Source organism: Telmatherina bonti, assembly GCF_933228915.1.
Source record: "Telmatherina bonti genome assembly, chromosome: 3".
NCBI classification, from domain to species: Eukaryota; Metazoa; Chordata; class Actinopteri; order Atheriniformes; family Telmatherinidae; genus Telmatherina; species Telmatherina bonti.
In genome coordinates this window covers 15,370,533-15,385,492 of record NC_136621.1, presented here as the reverse complement: position 1 = coordinate 15,385,492, position 14,960 = coordinate 15,370,533, and the positions used below count along the sequence as shown (strand labels likewise).

The 14,960-nt window shown below is 38.0% G+C and overlaps 1 protein-coding gene across 1 annotated transcript in view; it reads right to left on the bottom strand.

Annotated features, from left to right (window-relative positions):
- Positions 1 to 1,687: 1,687 nt before the first annotated feature.
- Positions 1,688 to 14,960, bottom strand: part of sorcs3a (sortilin related VPS10 domain containing receptor 3a) — a gene marked incomplete at its 3' end in the record, with an annotated part of 284,577 nt that continues 271,304 nt past the window's right edge. Inside the window, exons 23-27 of the mRNA XM_079238262.1 lie at positions 6,603 to 6,734; positions 6,408 to 6,507; positions 3,784 to 3,889; positions 2,875 to 3,035; positions 1,688 to 1,746 (exon numbers count right to left, since the gene is read on the bottom strand). Of these exons, the coding sequence (XP_079094388.1) occupies positions 1,688 to 1,746; positions 2,875 to 3,035; positions 3,784 to 3,889; positions 6,408 to 6,507; positions 6,603 to 6,734 (558 nt within the window). The remainder of the gene's footprint in view (positions 1,747 to 2,874; positions 3,036 to 3,783; positions 3,890 to 6,407; positions 6,508 to 6,602; positions 6,735 to 14,960) is intronic.

Here is a 14,960-nt window from a genome sequence, read left to right as displayed (position 1 = left end):
TAAATCACCAACAGAATTGTGCTAGATAGCTTAGCTCTGTTTAGCTAGTTTAGCAAGCAGCACTATTGCAACCACAGCTGTTCTTGTTAGTGTTGAGATGCTTTAGCTAAACGCTAATGGTGCTATGCTAACATGCACTCATTGCTACACATTTAACTTTTTAGTACACTATGTCAGCAAGAAAGGAAAATATGTTTAAAAGTTACAGCATCTGCTTGTGGTTATGTTGATCGAAGGGATTTTTTCTCAAATTGTCATTTGGTCTCAGTACATTGTTCTGGGGGGATATTATGCTGGGGATGTCTGATTTGAATTGACCCTCCAGGCCATGAATGCCTTAAGGCTGTTAATGGTCTTTCCTAATGATGTTAGATATTTTAGCCTATTTCAAAGTAAGTGGATGGTATCAATGCCACAGTTATACCTAAAAAATAAGTTAAAGAATGAACATTTGACATAGAGGAGCATCTAATAAGGACATATTTTGTATTTTTCCCCACATCTCCAAACAATTGTTGGTTCAAATTTGTGAGATAATGATGTTTATGCTAGAACATGTGTATTTGTCTATGTGACTTCTAGCCCCTGCAAGTAATTTAGAGGATATAGACATACATTCTCAAGATGCATTCAGAGAACACGTCACTGCTATCTCCAGAGTTGTTAAATACACTGAATTGGATCACTGAAACAATTCCTTAAAACTTAATTTTTGTTCTGAGGTCAAATTTAAACTATTGCCATAAACTTAAAGCCTAGATATAATTCAATGATGCCAGCTGCAATTAAAGTTTGCTTAATTAAAGGACATCTAAAATCATCTAGTTAAAATGTCTGGTTACTGGTTACATCTTCAATGGACATTTAAATACATCATACATGATCATCTTCATGTTTGTCCTTTTCATTTTGTCTGCAGAGGAAACCCGTGCAGTGCCTGTAAGGCTGCACCAGCATTAACAGATAAACCTTGTCATTCAGGTACATTTCACCAAATAGTATCTGTAGAAACTGAAAGTAGAACAGAATCAAAGCGGAAATAATTGGGGCTTTTTTTTGACAGATGTTTAGAAAATAACTATATACAACACTTGCTTATCTACAACACACAAGTTGTGTCCTCATTAAGAACATGCACAAGTCAAGGACTTTAGCAAAGCAAAATGTTTTTTTTTTTTAAGTAATGTCTGACTTTTTAACACACTTTGAAAAAGAACAAACCATCGTCAGATCTTCTGTTGTTGCCACGGTTCTGAGACTACGAGCAGGTAGAAAGTAGTAATATATACATGTAACAGAACAAAAGATAATATTGTACATTTCAATAATATTCCCTGTTTAAAGACTTGGACGTTATAGTCTACATATAGGCAGAAATGATTTTCAAAAGCAAACTCCTCAGAAAATGTACAGAACTTGTCCACGAAAGATATTTCACTCAGCAAACTAATGTTGTTATGCAACTTATACATCCATAAAACTGAACAAGTTTGGTCAGTACTTACAATGATCTTTTTGAGTAAATTTGCTGCATGGATGTTGCATGATGACACATCCATGCAAGTCTGTATAAATGAGGTCTTTTAGAAAACTATTAACATCAGTTGTGTCGATAATTACAAAACAGAAAGCGAACCCTCCCAGACACTAATACCTCGCTCTGTACACCGACTGCTGCTCTGCGCTTTTACACACTGGTGCAATTTGGAATCTCCCTTGTGCTCTCGCAGGCATTTCCGACTCCTCCTGAGCAGGAATTATGCAAAGAAAAGAAGGAAAATGGGCGAGAAAAAAGATGGTTAGTACAATGCTATCACTTCAGTGCATGTAAAACAAGTTCTTTCTTTAATATCAATAGTCCATAATTAATTTCTCAAAACAAAGGCTTCTAGGCTGTTGAAAACAATGGAATTAGAAAGTGATCTATTGCAAGGATATTTTTCTATTGTATATTTTCATGAACTACTACATACTTTGTGATAACTTTCATACTAAAATGTCCTAAAGGACTAAAAGAATTCAGTAGAAAATGGTAGGATATCACTTTCTAATTTAACCAATTAAACAACACATCAACAAGATGGTGCTATATAAGAATGAAGACACATCTCACACTGCATTTCCACTTTCATTTGCGCTTACTGTGACCAAAAGTCCAAAACAAATTTAGGTGTTTGATATGAGATTAATCAGAAGTTTAATTTTTATGAAATTTAGTTTTTCTCAACATTTTTTGTCACCTTTATAAGGATGTGTAACTAGAAAGGATAGTGACTCTAGGATAAACAAAATATCCAAATGTCTGGGAAGTGCCCCAAAAAATTGGCTAAATTCCCCGCAGTAATCCTCTGTTGGTGCAGCTGGGTTTAGGCCAGACATAAATGTATGACTTGGCAACTAACTGATATCAGAATGGGATTCTGAGGCCAGTGGAGAACCCGCATCTCTGGAATCTGGACCCGTATTCCATCCTCTCAGATCCTCCACACAGCCAGGATCATGACAGTGTCCCACCAGAATTTGGGGCGGCGAGTGTGAATGTTGGTTTGGCCTTGTATAAGTCCAGCCAGTAACCAAATCAAACACTAGTGGGATCAGCTTGGATGTGCTGTACATACTATGGTGCCCAACACACCCTCAAGCTAACCTTCAACAACACATGGTTGAGGAATAACGTTTTACTTTTTACAGTGGTAGCATCTGGTAAAAAGCTTTCAATATGATCTGAATCAAAGGTCATTGATGAAAAATTAAAAATAGTAAATTGAGGAATGTTTAATGAAACAATTTCAATGCTAGTCATTCTCCAAGCGTCAATTCTGACTCAGTAGCGACATTAGCAGGTAAGACGCGAGAACGATTCCTTTGACTTACTCTTAACCCTGGCATCCAACTCCTTCTCCAAGAGTTCTTTAGATGTGGTGAACTCACTAAGGGTGATTTTGGGGGTGCTGTCACCCTGGCCCACTGAGCCAATCATTTCCTGCTCCTTCTCCTGGTTCACCTCAGCGTATATGTTGATCCAAGGGATTTTTCTACGAAATAGCAAAAGCAAAAATAAGCATGTAAGACAACCATTTTCAGTCTACATATATGTCATATTTCTTTCAGCTAATAGTTTTATGTATGTCATAAATGATCTATCTCACAGCTGAAAGTCTGGGTTTTAAACCACTTAATTGAAATAAAATAAAAGGTTTTGCTTTCCAAGGCTGATGTGGACATTCCAGTTGTACAATCATTATAAATTTGATTACATTTAACTTAATTATAAGCATATTACATAAACATTACAATCTGACAGGCATCTTTATTTATGCGCTATCCAATTTTTTCCAGTTACTCTTCATTCTGATTGTTAATCATTCTGTTTTGTCAACTGTGACGTTTCTTGAAAAATGCATCTCTTTAGACTGGCAGGAAAAATTGCATATCTATAATTAATGACAGATTTCTTCCGATTCCTGCTGACTTTTCAACAGAATCATTTTGAGTATGAATAATTTATCTGGCAAATAAGAGCTGGAGCACAAAAAACTGCATATCAAACCATTTAATGGTGTTTTCACTGCATTTTTACCACTGATTAGTTTGCATGCACCATGCAGTGCAATCATGTTAAAGTGTCAGGGCAACTTTGAATGGGACCAGCAAATGTGCCTGAAACTAACTGGGCTCATCTGCTTTCATCAATAATGGAAAAAATCCTAATTGATATATAGAAATGGTCTTCACGATCATGCTTTAGGTGCAGCAGGTGGACGTGATGAGAAAGATATGCACCTCTTAAATTTGTAGATCAGGAACACCGCCAGGCCCAGGAACACCACCGAAAGAAGCATGAGCATCGCCGAGCTGCTGTGTCTGGGACTGGAGTCCACCAGGGGTGCTGAGGGAGCAAAGAGGAGGGCAGAGAGGTTCTAAAAACAGCAAACTCATGAAGTGCTTGGTGGTTTGGACAATGCTAATCAAATTAGGGAGAGATTCTTTGACTTTTATTTCACTGGGAACAGAATAGACCCAGCATATCCATGTTGTGTTCACTTCATGTTATTTGTCATCCTTTCCTGCACTGCAGCTCTGGAGCACGTGTTTTTTTAACAAAAAAGAAAAAGGAAAATAAAAAACTGAGACAGAGTTTATTCAGGGTTAGTAACTAAAATGATATAACAAAAAAAAATAAAAGCAACATTCAGTCGAGTCTTTCGTAAAAGCTGAGCCAAGAGAAAAGATGGGCCGAAGATCTCCACATATGTGAAAAAAATACTTAAATGTTCCTCAAAAGAAAGGTGGAAAATTGAGTAACTGATGTGTCTTTGCATCGTTTTTCCTTTAATTCTAATTTTCTTCTCTGTTCGCTCCCTCCTTTCTTTTCCTTCTGTATATGTAAAAATTAAAACATTGGAAAGATAACTTGGCCGCAAGCCTATTCACACTTTTTTTTTTTTTTTTTTAAATTTGCATACATACTCATATTAAATTGTCATGTAAAAAAGGGACAGTTTATACAAGTAATTTCTTCCTTCTTCTCCTTTTCATGTTTGTGTAGTGACTATATTTGATCTATTTTAAGACCTTTGTTATATTGCATCAAAAATGAAATAAACTGAACCAAACAAAAGCATTTTTCTTTCATCATGTATCCATATTTTTTCCCATTAAACGCAGTTTAAATCTTTATCTCAGGCACTGAGCTCTGTCTTCCATCTTTACATCACAAACAATCCAAAGAAATCCCATTTTACCCCTGATTTTTGAATGTACAGGTATAAATACAGCAATGTCATGCATGGTTGTGGAAAATGGAACGAGACAGAGTGAAACACATTCAGTGCAGCTCAAATGTGCAAAGCTGCTGCTGAATTTAAATGAACTGTTTAAAACGGCAATCTTAAACCATCACCTGCTGTTACATACTTGAATGATACCCTGTGTTAAATAAGCAGTTACAGTTAACTTATCCCTTGAACATGTTTTGTACAAAAGCTCTTGCTATTTCGTAGCTCTGTTGGCTCCTAAACGTTGACTGACCCTCTAAACTGTATTACCAGCTTCCTGCCAAGTGAAGTGCCCCCCACCAGTGGAGAGAGGGTGCTGCTTTGAAGGCTGGCTAATAAACAGGAAAAAAATATTCATGACGTTCCTTTGAAAGCATCCTCACAAACGCCCTCAGCTTATATACATGTCAGGATGTTTTATTTTTTAATATCTAAATGTCATAAGGTGCAGTAGCTTGAGATGGCCGTTTCAGTGCGAAGCAGGTAACAGCAGCAGGAAACTCACACTTTTCCGCTGGATTTGAAATGGTATCGGAATCTTGTGTTTATTTCATACGAGGTCCCAGACAGGTGGTCTTGATAAAATAAATATCGCTGTATTTATTTTCTCTTATAAGGCACTCGCATTAAATTCTTGTCAGGGTTTTGCAGGAGTGCATGTAGGTCTGTCATTGACAGGAACTCACAATGCGGTTTCCAGAGCACCACCGTTCTCAGTAGACCTACAGCTCAGAGATGGAATTGCGTGAGCAGCTGACCTTTCTCGTGCAGCTTGGAGGCTTCTCAGACCTTTTCTTAGGAAATGAAATATAAAGAGGGATTCAACTGGGTACACCACCAATGTCATTGGAGTTGTAGCACACCGTGGAACCCCATCGAGCAGCACGTGGCAGCCTGTTAATACCTTGCACTTTGAGCTACACACTGGTGGTGCACCTCTGGAGACTGTGTGCCTGATGAAACTAGCCAAGCAATGAATACAGCTTAACATCAGTCTAGCGATGAAGGACAGGAGTTTCTTAGAACTACCACTAAGTCAATAAAAAAGTCAAGTTTTCCACTCCGTGTGTCTCCATAAATCAGCACTGATTTCAAACTAAGGGTTCATTCAAGGGGCTCGATTGTCAACCAACCTTCACATTTCAAGCAGTTAGGAACTTAACAGTGTTGCTGACTTCTCATGTCACTCCTAATTCTGCCTCTGCCCTCAAATTACACACTTTTCTCTCTCAAGGACTAAATAATCAACATAATTATACTCAGTGTAACACTCATTTTGTGGTTGGATGGCTGTATAAGAAATGGAACAGATGTTCAGCTTTTGATGGCAGGCATAAAAGATCCCCCCGTCTCAAGGAGCTCCACTTTAAAATCCAACCCCTCCCACCCTCCCTCATGTTCCTGTGCCTGCGATGGAGGCTAGCTGACAGGAATTTTAATTGGTAGACCAAAGAAAAATTCTAGTTGTCAAAACATGGAAAACATGCTTATTACGGTTCTATATCTTGGCACTCCGGAAACAGAAAAAAAAAAAACCCTGCTAAAAATAACTAATTTCTACCAGTGAATGATATTAGAGTTGACATCTTAATGACAGCAGTGTAGGCGCTGCTTGGAAATGTTGCTTACCCAGTGTTAACTGCGTGTTGTACACAATGACTCTTACACCAGGCTTCAACTCAAACTCCACCAGATTTTGATTCAGCGCGCTGACGATGATCCCAGATGCCTGTTCGACAACAAGAAAACAGATTAACATGCAAAGAAAATATTGTTTTCAGTGGATTTCAACAGTTTTGGAAGGTCAGGCGCAGGCACCCATACCTGCTCAAGCTCCTCCTCGCTCTTTTTCTTGCCCTCTGATTGGTTTTTATTGGGTAACAGGAAAAGCTCTGCAGCTGTTGGAACTCCTGGGAATACAGCTACTAACAGCTGCTCCTCCGGGAAGTCAGACACCTGTCACATGGTAAAGATGCTTCATTATACATGGCATTCCTGATATTAGAGGGAATCAGTTTTATAAGATTAACAGTCATTGCATAATGTAGTTGTGTCTTGATATTTAAGACTTGGTGTTTAAAGAAACCCAGTGGAAATATATTTATACATGAATAAAGTATACTATCAGGAAATTGTCATGATCCTATACTTGACAAGATCAAAGCGATAGGTCTACCAATTGTATGTTCAGTTTTAAAGTTCCTTACATTTTGTTTTGATGAAGTATCATTTAATAATGCTATATGCATCATATCTGATACATAATCTTCTTTTTGCATTACTTTGTGGTAAAAACTTTGCTCAAAACCTTGTTGGACAGAATCTGATACTTGTCTTGTGCCTCCTAGTGGACATGTTCTGCATTACAATAAAGTTATTTCACACAGTAATAAACCATTTTAGTTAATTATTTGTTTAATATTTTGTTAAAGGGCCAAATTAAGACTTTTTTTTTTTTTTTTTACATAGATTAATTTTTTTTCCACTTTTCCTTTGGTCTAGGTTTAAAGGTTAACTACCTAAGGGAATTATAAAAGTCGAAATACAATCAGATAAATTGATTGCAATATAGGTCTTGTTTTCTTTTTCATTGCTTTTTGTTTGCTTTATTGGGTGATTTCAAACTTAATGTGATTGTTTCACCACCCAGTGAGACACATTACCTACAACAGTGACAGGATTTGGAAACCTTAAACTGAATCCTGTGTGTAACTGTAGTTTTATTGTTATACGTTGTAACAACAGCTGCACTTGAGACAACTGGGATTGACCAACACCAAAGCATGGTATTCCAACCATGAAATCAATGGATTTGGCTTCAGTAAATGCATGTAGCAATTATTCACATCTAATGCTAAAGTCAGAGATAACAACCATTCAAAGTACAATCAGCTAAAGCAGAGCACTGTTGCAAGACCAGAGGCTGTAGTTTTACATCTGCAGTTCTGCATGACAGCAACTTCAGCAGCATAAGGATTAGCATGAATAAGAATCAGAAACAGTAAGAAACACAGCCTCTCCTGTGCTTCTACCCCAACACTAACCAACATGAAGTGGCATGCCAAAGGCCTGAAATGGGAATGGATTACCAACTGTCATGCGATTTAAAAGCACTGTCATAAGATTGTGGCTTCTGGGACTGAAGAATCCCGTTATTAGGTCTACTTACTATCTGTTTTAGCAACATGTTGCATCACTCTGCAGAGTAAATTTAAAATGACTAAATAACCCCCATTCTGTTTTTTACTCAGCTGCTATTCATCATTTGACATCTTGGAGGTGGTGAGGGATGGCCATGACATGTGTAGAGTCTCTGGGCTCATTGGAAAGTAGATTGACATGACAGTTTGAGAGAATGAGACAATCTAAAGGATCAAATGCTGAACTGAGGCTTAAAAACGATTAAAAAGGCACATTAACCACGGTCTACAAACCGTCTTCCAGTGTTTCTTCTTCAACTGTGAAAAGAGCAAATTGCTTATTAATTATAATTATATTAGTCACTTCAATTTGCAAGTCTATTTGCTCTTGAAGAAGACTTTATAAAAATGCAATTGCTCTGGGAAAATTACCAATAAATTTATTATGCTAACCTACACACAAATACATAAAATTTTATCTGATTTCTTGTTGTTGTTTTTTATGGCATTCAGTGATTTATCACCATTACAACACACTAAGAGGCTGTTGTTGGGGTTAATGTGCATTCAGGTTCTATTTTGCCTCACAGTATTTATGCACACTTCCTGAAAAAACGACACAACTGTTTTATTTTGTTTTTTTCTCAAAATGTTCATGGCCATAATTTGCATTAAACAGTTGTATTCCAAAGGTTATTTTTTGTACCTTCGATATCTATAAAAACAAGTAAGGGTGGAGACTTTAAGTTGCTGTGAAGACATATTTGATATCCACAGTAGCTTGATGACAACAGCTCCACAGGGAGCTGAAAGCGAAGACTGAGGAGGGACAGCAGGCCTGTAAACACAAACTGGAGATACGCAAAATCTCAAAGACCAATGGGACAACTTTGGTCCTTATAGGAAGGATTTTCTTTAAGCTCCAAATGTCTTGAAAAGTGACAATAAACTTGGTTGGATCCGAATCTAAAGGTAATGTACAACATAGGTCAAAGGTGAACAAAAAAAGTCACCACATGAATTGAACAAGTTGTAACCGGTAGCTTCTTATTTCTGAAACAACCACGAGGAAAGACACACGCTGTTGTCAGACATTAGACTGGTTAAATCATTGGCATGCATCAAGCAGAGAAAATATTTAAGGAGATTGCAGAAATTGCTAAAGCTAGGTTAAGACCTGTCCTACGCATTATTAAAAGCTGCAAGGATAGTTGGGAACCATCTTGTTCCAGCAAGAAATGTGAGTAGAAAATCCTGAAAGATGTTTGATAAAATCAAATGAAAAAAAAAAAAAAGTTTATTTTGCTTTTTATAGTTAAAGTAAGAACACTTCTGTATGTTCAATGTGATGGTAACTCCATAACCATCAAGCAGCAACCCCTGGCAGTTAAAAGTTTGCCTATGCAGGAGTGCCAAATATTACAGTTCCACCTTCATCCACTAGGGACTCCAGAACAGAGCAAATCCTTATAGAGTCCCATATTAAAAAGGCCAACTTCACAACAGAAATAAACATGTTTATAGCCTGGTAACAAAAAACATTGTAGGTTTAATAGGTCAGGTTCACCTTGATTACAACCACGGGGGAGTGCATTTTTTTTTCTAATTTCCCATTTAGAAGTAATTTCCTACAGATATTCAGCATAATTGGGGGCATCTCCTTTTGATTGAGGGAGGAGTGTAGAACAATAATGGTTTTTAGCCGGTTAACAGTGTGATTTAGCTTTAGCTTGCTTACCTCCATTAGTTGGTTAGCTCCTGTTTGCTCTGGGTTAACTTGGTTAGCTGTTAGCTACAGGCAGGTCAGAGTTTTTTAGATGTTAATCATCCACCCCTACACTCATAACCACACTCTCAGCTCTATGTCTTTGCCCATTTTTATATTTTCCGGAATACATGATACGCTGCCAAGATGGTGATGGTTGAAATTGCCCAATGAGCTTCAGTCCAGCTTGTCAGAAGCCTACAGTTGACATCACAGAGGCTCTGTCCAACTTTTCTATATACAGTATATGGTAACCATAATAAAACAGATAATGGCATAGAGACTAGACGCTGGAGCAATGGGAAATGGTCATATGGTCTGCTGAGTCCAGACTGACCCTGCTCCAGGGTAATGAGAGCATCAGGGTAAGAAGAGAGACTGATGAAGTGATACAGCCATTATGCATTGATGGGGCAGTCTATGATCAGTGGTTGGTCTGTTCTAGTTTCAGCAACATTACGTGTCTAAAGAATGACGTCAACTGACAACCAGAATGTACTGCATGACCAGGTTATTCCATCAATGGATTTTTTCTTCTCTGATAGCATGGCCACTTTCCAAAAAGACAATACCAGGATTCGTCAGGCTCTGATTGTAAAAGGGTGGTTAAGGAAGCAGGAGACATCATTTCCACACATACACTGGCCACCACAGTGTTCAGACCTGAAAACCACTAAGAATCTTTGGGATTTGCTGGAATAAGCATTGATCAGTAGTCGAACTCTCCCATTATCAATACAAAGTCTGGGTGAAAAATGTATGGAAATAAATCTTGTGTCATTGTCTTGTATCAAAACATGCTGCCATAATCAAAGCTAAAGGTGGTCCAACAAACTATTAGCATGTGAGTCCTTGTTTTTGGTGAACATATTTTTTTGAGGCCAGAAAGTGCACTTCTTACAGGGCCTGACATCCTTCAGCAAGTGCAAGCTTTCGTCGTGCACCTCCAGTCAGGTTGTGGTGGCCAGTGTTCTGCTCTTTGGAGTCGTGTGTTGGGGGATGGTGCTCACATAGAGGTAGAAATTTAATCAACACACTGTTTCGGAAGAAGGACTCTATTATTGGAACCAAGCTGGACACAGTTGAACAGGTGGCTGAAATGATTATGCTCAGGAAAATGAACTCAATCATGAACAATACCTCACTCCCTCTTCATGCCCTTGAAGGACTTCAACAGAGTATGTTCATTTACTGACTGATAACACTAAAGTGCAGGACGGAACGATTCAGGAGGTCTCGCTTGCCAGCAGCCATCAAGCTGTTTAATGGACATCAATAACCATAAATACCCCATAACATCATATCCATTGAATGTCACTGCATCACACTGATACGGTGATACATTGACTACTTGTGGCGCATCACCCCTTTACTGCTCTCAGCACATCTTGTATTACACTGCTACCGTAACTTCCTATTCTGCACTTTAGCTCATTATAGTACATGACACAACTTGTACTCTTGCTCTTGTGTGTCTTGTGTCTTGTATTTAACTTTAGTCATTTGTAGCTCAATCATTGTTGTCGCGCATGTAGCTACTGCTACCCTGTATAATGTGTCTATCTTACAAATGCCCTTGTTTATTGATCATAATTTAGTCAGTTAAATTATGTGTCGAACAACCTATCAGTTTTCAGTCCGACTTTTCTTACATGATATAGATCAAGTGAACGACTTGCAGAATGTCTAATACAGTTGTCTCCAGACCTACGTTTGTAGCTTTAAGACACATGTATACAGGCAAAAGGGACGCTGACGCTGGGTGGTGATAATTCTTTATTTTAGTGTTTGTGATGTTTTTATGTTTTCTCTATAACCTGGGTGGACAATAGAGCGTGTACAGCCAAAGTACATCCATTATCAAGAACAGAAATCACTACTGGAGTACCAAAGCAGTGGACAAATGATAGCCGTGGGCACGTCTCGCAATGAGAAAAAGGAGTGATAAAGTGAACCGAATGTCAAAACAGGCAATAGCCCCTGAAAAAAAAAATCAATGCCTTTGAACCACGGTTACTCTCTGAGCAATCAGTCACTAGTTTAAACATAATGTGGGCACACATGAAGGGCTCCTTTTTCATGCACACAAAATGGTACTGCTAAATACAAAGACTGTGAAGATACGCCTAATTCAGGAAAAGAGTCACTTTTGGATCATGCTTGTTTGTTTTTTTTATATTTATTTATTTATTTATTTTACATACTCATGTAAAGATGTATGTTTTAAAGAAATAGTCCAGATCATTAGATCTGTTTTTTTGCAGGTGAGATCAAATATTTGGCTGAAATTTAAGATAAATAAATCCCCACCTTTTAGCACTTTTTTTAGGTTTTGTTTTTAACTTATTCTAGGTTAAAGAAAAAAAAAAAATCCAGTAGGCATTTTGCTGTCACAGCACAATGTTAAACTAAATGCAAACAGTTTGCATTTTAGCCTTTTTTTTTTTGCAACTGCAATTTAATGCTCACTTTAGCTAAACTTCATGTTAGGCTGAGAAAAGACTCATTCCTTTGTTGGTGTCGAGCACAAAAATCAAATTTTTACTCCATGGTATGAAGTTAAGAGAAAACAGGAGAATTATTATTTACCCTGTGGAGAAAATGAAAAGTACATCCTGACAACGGTCTGATGTGGTCACGACAATAAAACAAAACTCAACTAAAGCAATCAGATTAGCCATCGGGGGATATCTGCATAAAAGTTAATGATCTATCCAGAATGATTTAATTCTTTCCAAAGTCATGATTTGGTTATTAAACATAATAACACTACGGTCCATTTCAACACTATGCGATCAACGGCATCAGCAGCATCCATCCTCTGGGAACCATTGATGTTGATTAATTTGATCTGCAGAGATGTTTGAGTCAGAATCTAACCTCATGATGTCACACCATAAAAACCAAGAATGCTTTTATTTTGGGAACGTATGAATGTACAAAATTTTTCCAGTATACACTGATTTATTTAAATTTTGAGAACAGCCTTTAACTGAAAAAAAAAAAAAAAAAAAATCGATTGGGGGTGTTACTTCCATACCTTTTCATGCAAGAATGCCCTAACGGGGCAGCAGGCATATCATCCTATTGAGAATGGCAAACGCCTCCCTTGTCTGAGTAGGATTGAGGGACAGCCTCTGCCACGTAATGGAGCAGAAGCACAAGGACAACACAAAGGTCATCAGATAGAGATGTTTCAGCAGCGACACCTGGAAAACCTGCAGGGCATTGGCCCTCAAGGACCAGGATCAAGTATCTGATTTAGGAAATAATGGTGACATATGGACACACCAATAGAGTGAAATTATCATCCTTACATTTGTTTATGGCCTTGTCGAGGTAAATGTGTTTCTAACTGAATGATTTACCAAGCAGAAGGATGACAAAGTTTTTTGTGCCTTCAGGGAAGCAATGAGGAGATGGTAGCTTGATAGCTGGCATTAATCTCTAAGGGAAGCTGTGTGGGAGCATCAACATTTTAAAGTGTGTGAGTTTGAGCCAAGAAATGTTGAGAGGGAGGAAACTACAGTCAGATGGTGTGGAGTGAAATAACCTCTATTACCAAAGGTGTGACCGGGAACAGCAGCGGTACCTGAATGAGCCCAGGTGAAGAGTGCAAAGTCATGACCTGAAAGATTCAGCATCTGCATTACACACCTCCGTTAAATGGAGCTTGACTTGATTGCGACTTCTTCACTCTCTCGTATCCTATTTTATAGTCGGGGAGTTTACTATGCTGAATAGCTATCAGTTGTAGACCGACATCCGTTTCAAGCAAGACTTTTCAACCAGAACAAAATGGAGGAAAAACAAAGCCTCCTGTCAGCACATGGGCAGAGTGTCTGTCTGGATATGAACTCTGTGTCAGCTGTGATGGTATAAACATATCTGAAGTGCTTTCAAGGATAGAGTACCTAATAGCAAAAGTATGCAGGATGAAAACAAATCAAAGTGACAATTCAGCCGTGATACAATGAAAAAAACAAAAACATATAGAAACCCTCATTTCACCTGTTTCCTCTAATATTTCTCTTCAAGCAGGGTTATGTGAAAAATTTCCATCTCTCAGTTCTATGAACTCAAGCTAAGTTCTCTAATATTAAGCTGTAAAACTGAATCATGCAACTAGACAACCAAAATAACCTCATCTGATGCACAACGAAGCTTTCCTATTAGAGAGTAGTCATTTTCCAGTCTTGTGCATATTTCTCTGTGATAATGAGATACCTGTATAGCAACACAGCAGAGAAGATAGATGCTTGTGCTTTGAACACAGCTACAGCAGTCAAGTGTAGGTGGTTACTATAGCAAAAAAGCAGCAGAAAAGACATGATATAGTAGCAGGAGACATTTAGGAACATTTCGAGCTTTGCACCGTGAGTCATTCCAGCTTCCTTGGTTGTCCCGCTGAATGCCAGTTGTTATTGGGATGTATTATCACCAAATGGAAATGCTTTTCGGTAATTTAATGACTGATTCATAATTCTCGATTTGACGATAGCATGAAAAAGATGCAGAGTTTTCTTCTCTGCCTGGTTCTGAGTCTGCTGTGAGATGAAACAGAAAGACCCCAAATGTACCAAGCTGGAGGTCAATTGTGAAAAATGATGGTGGCATTGATGAAGATTTGTCAGCTTTTATCTGTTTTTTTGTTGCTGTTAGTTGTGTGGAATTCAAGTTGGACTGTTGACAAGGTTGTACTTGATTAGACGTGTTGATCCTGTTTCTGTGGTTGGAAAATACATCCTTTCACACATGCACAGATTGCACGCCCTCGCTAGCTGTCACCTGCAACATCTTATCTTGATGCAGATGACATGAGATGTTTTCGATGTCTGCGGTTTGTGCCTCGGAACTAACAAGGATAACTCTGAGTTATTCAAGGCACCAAAAGATAAGAAAAGTTGAAAACCATTACATTAACAGCACAAGCTAAATGATTAAGTTTAATCAACTCGTTTCCACAGTTCTATTGCTCTTCTTTGCAATAAGACATTCCGTGTGTTTACATGGGAGTTTTAATTCCTGTTCAATTCCGAATTAAAGTTAATTCTGCTTTAAACTGATGAAAAACGACCACTTAATTCCTAATGCAAATTTTTATTCAGAATTAAACTTAATCCCGATGTAATTAGCTGGTTTATTCGCATTTTAATCCCGATCTATTTAATTCCTCTGTCATGTGAACCTTAATTCCGCTTTAAATTAATTCCAGCCATTCTGCACATGCTCTTTACTTTGTCCTGTCCTGATGACACGCGTTGTTTTGCCTTCCGG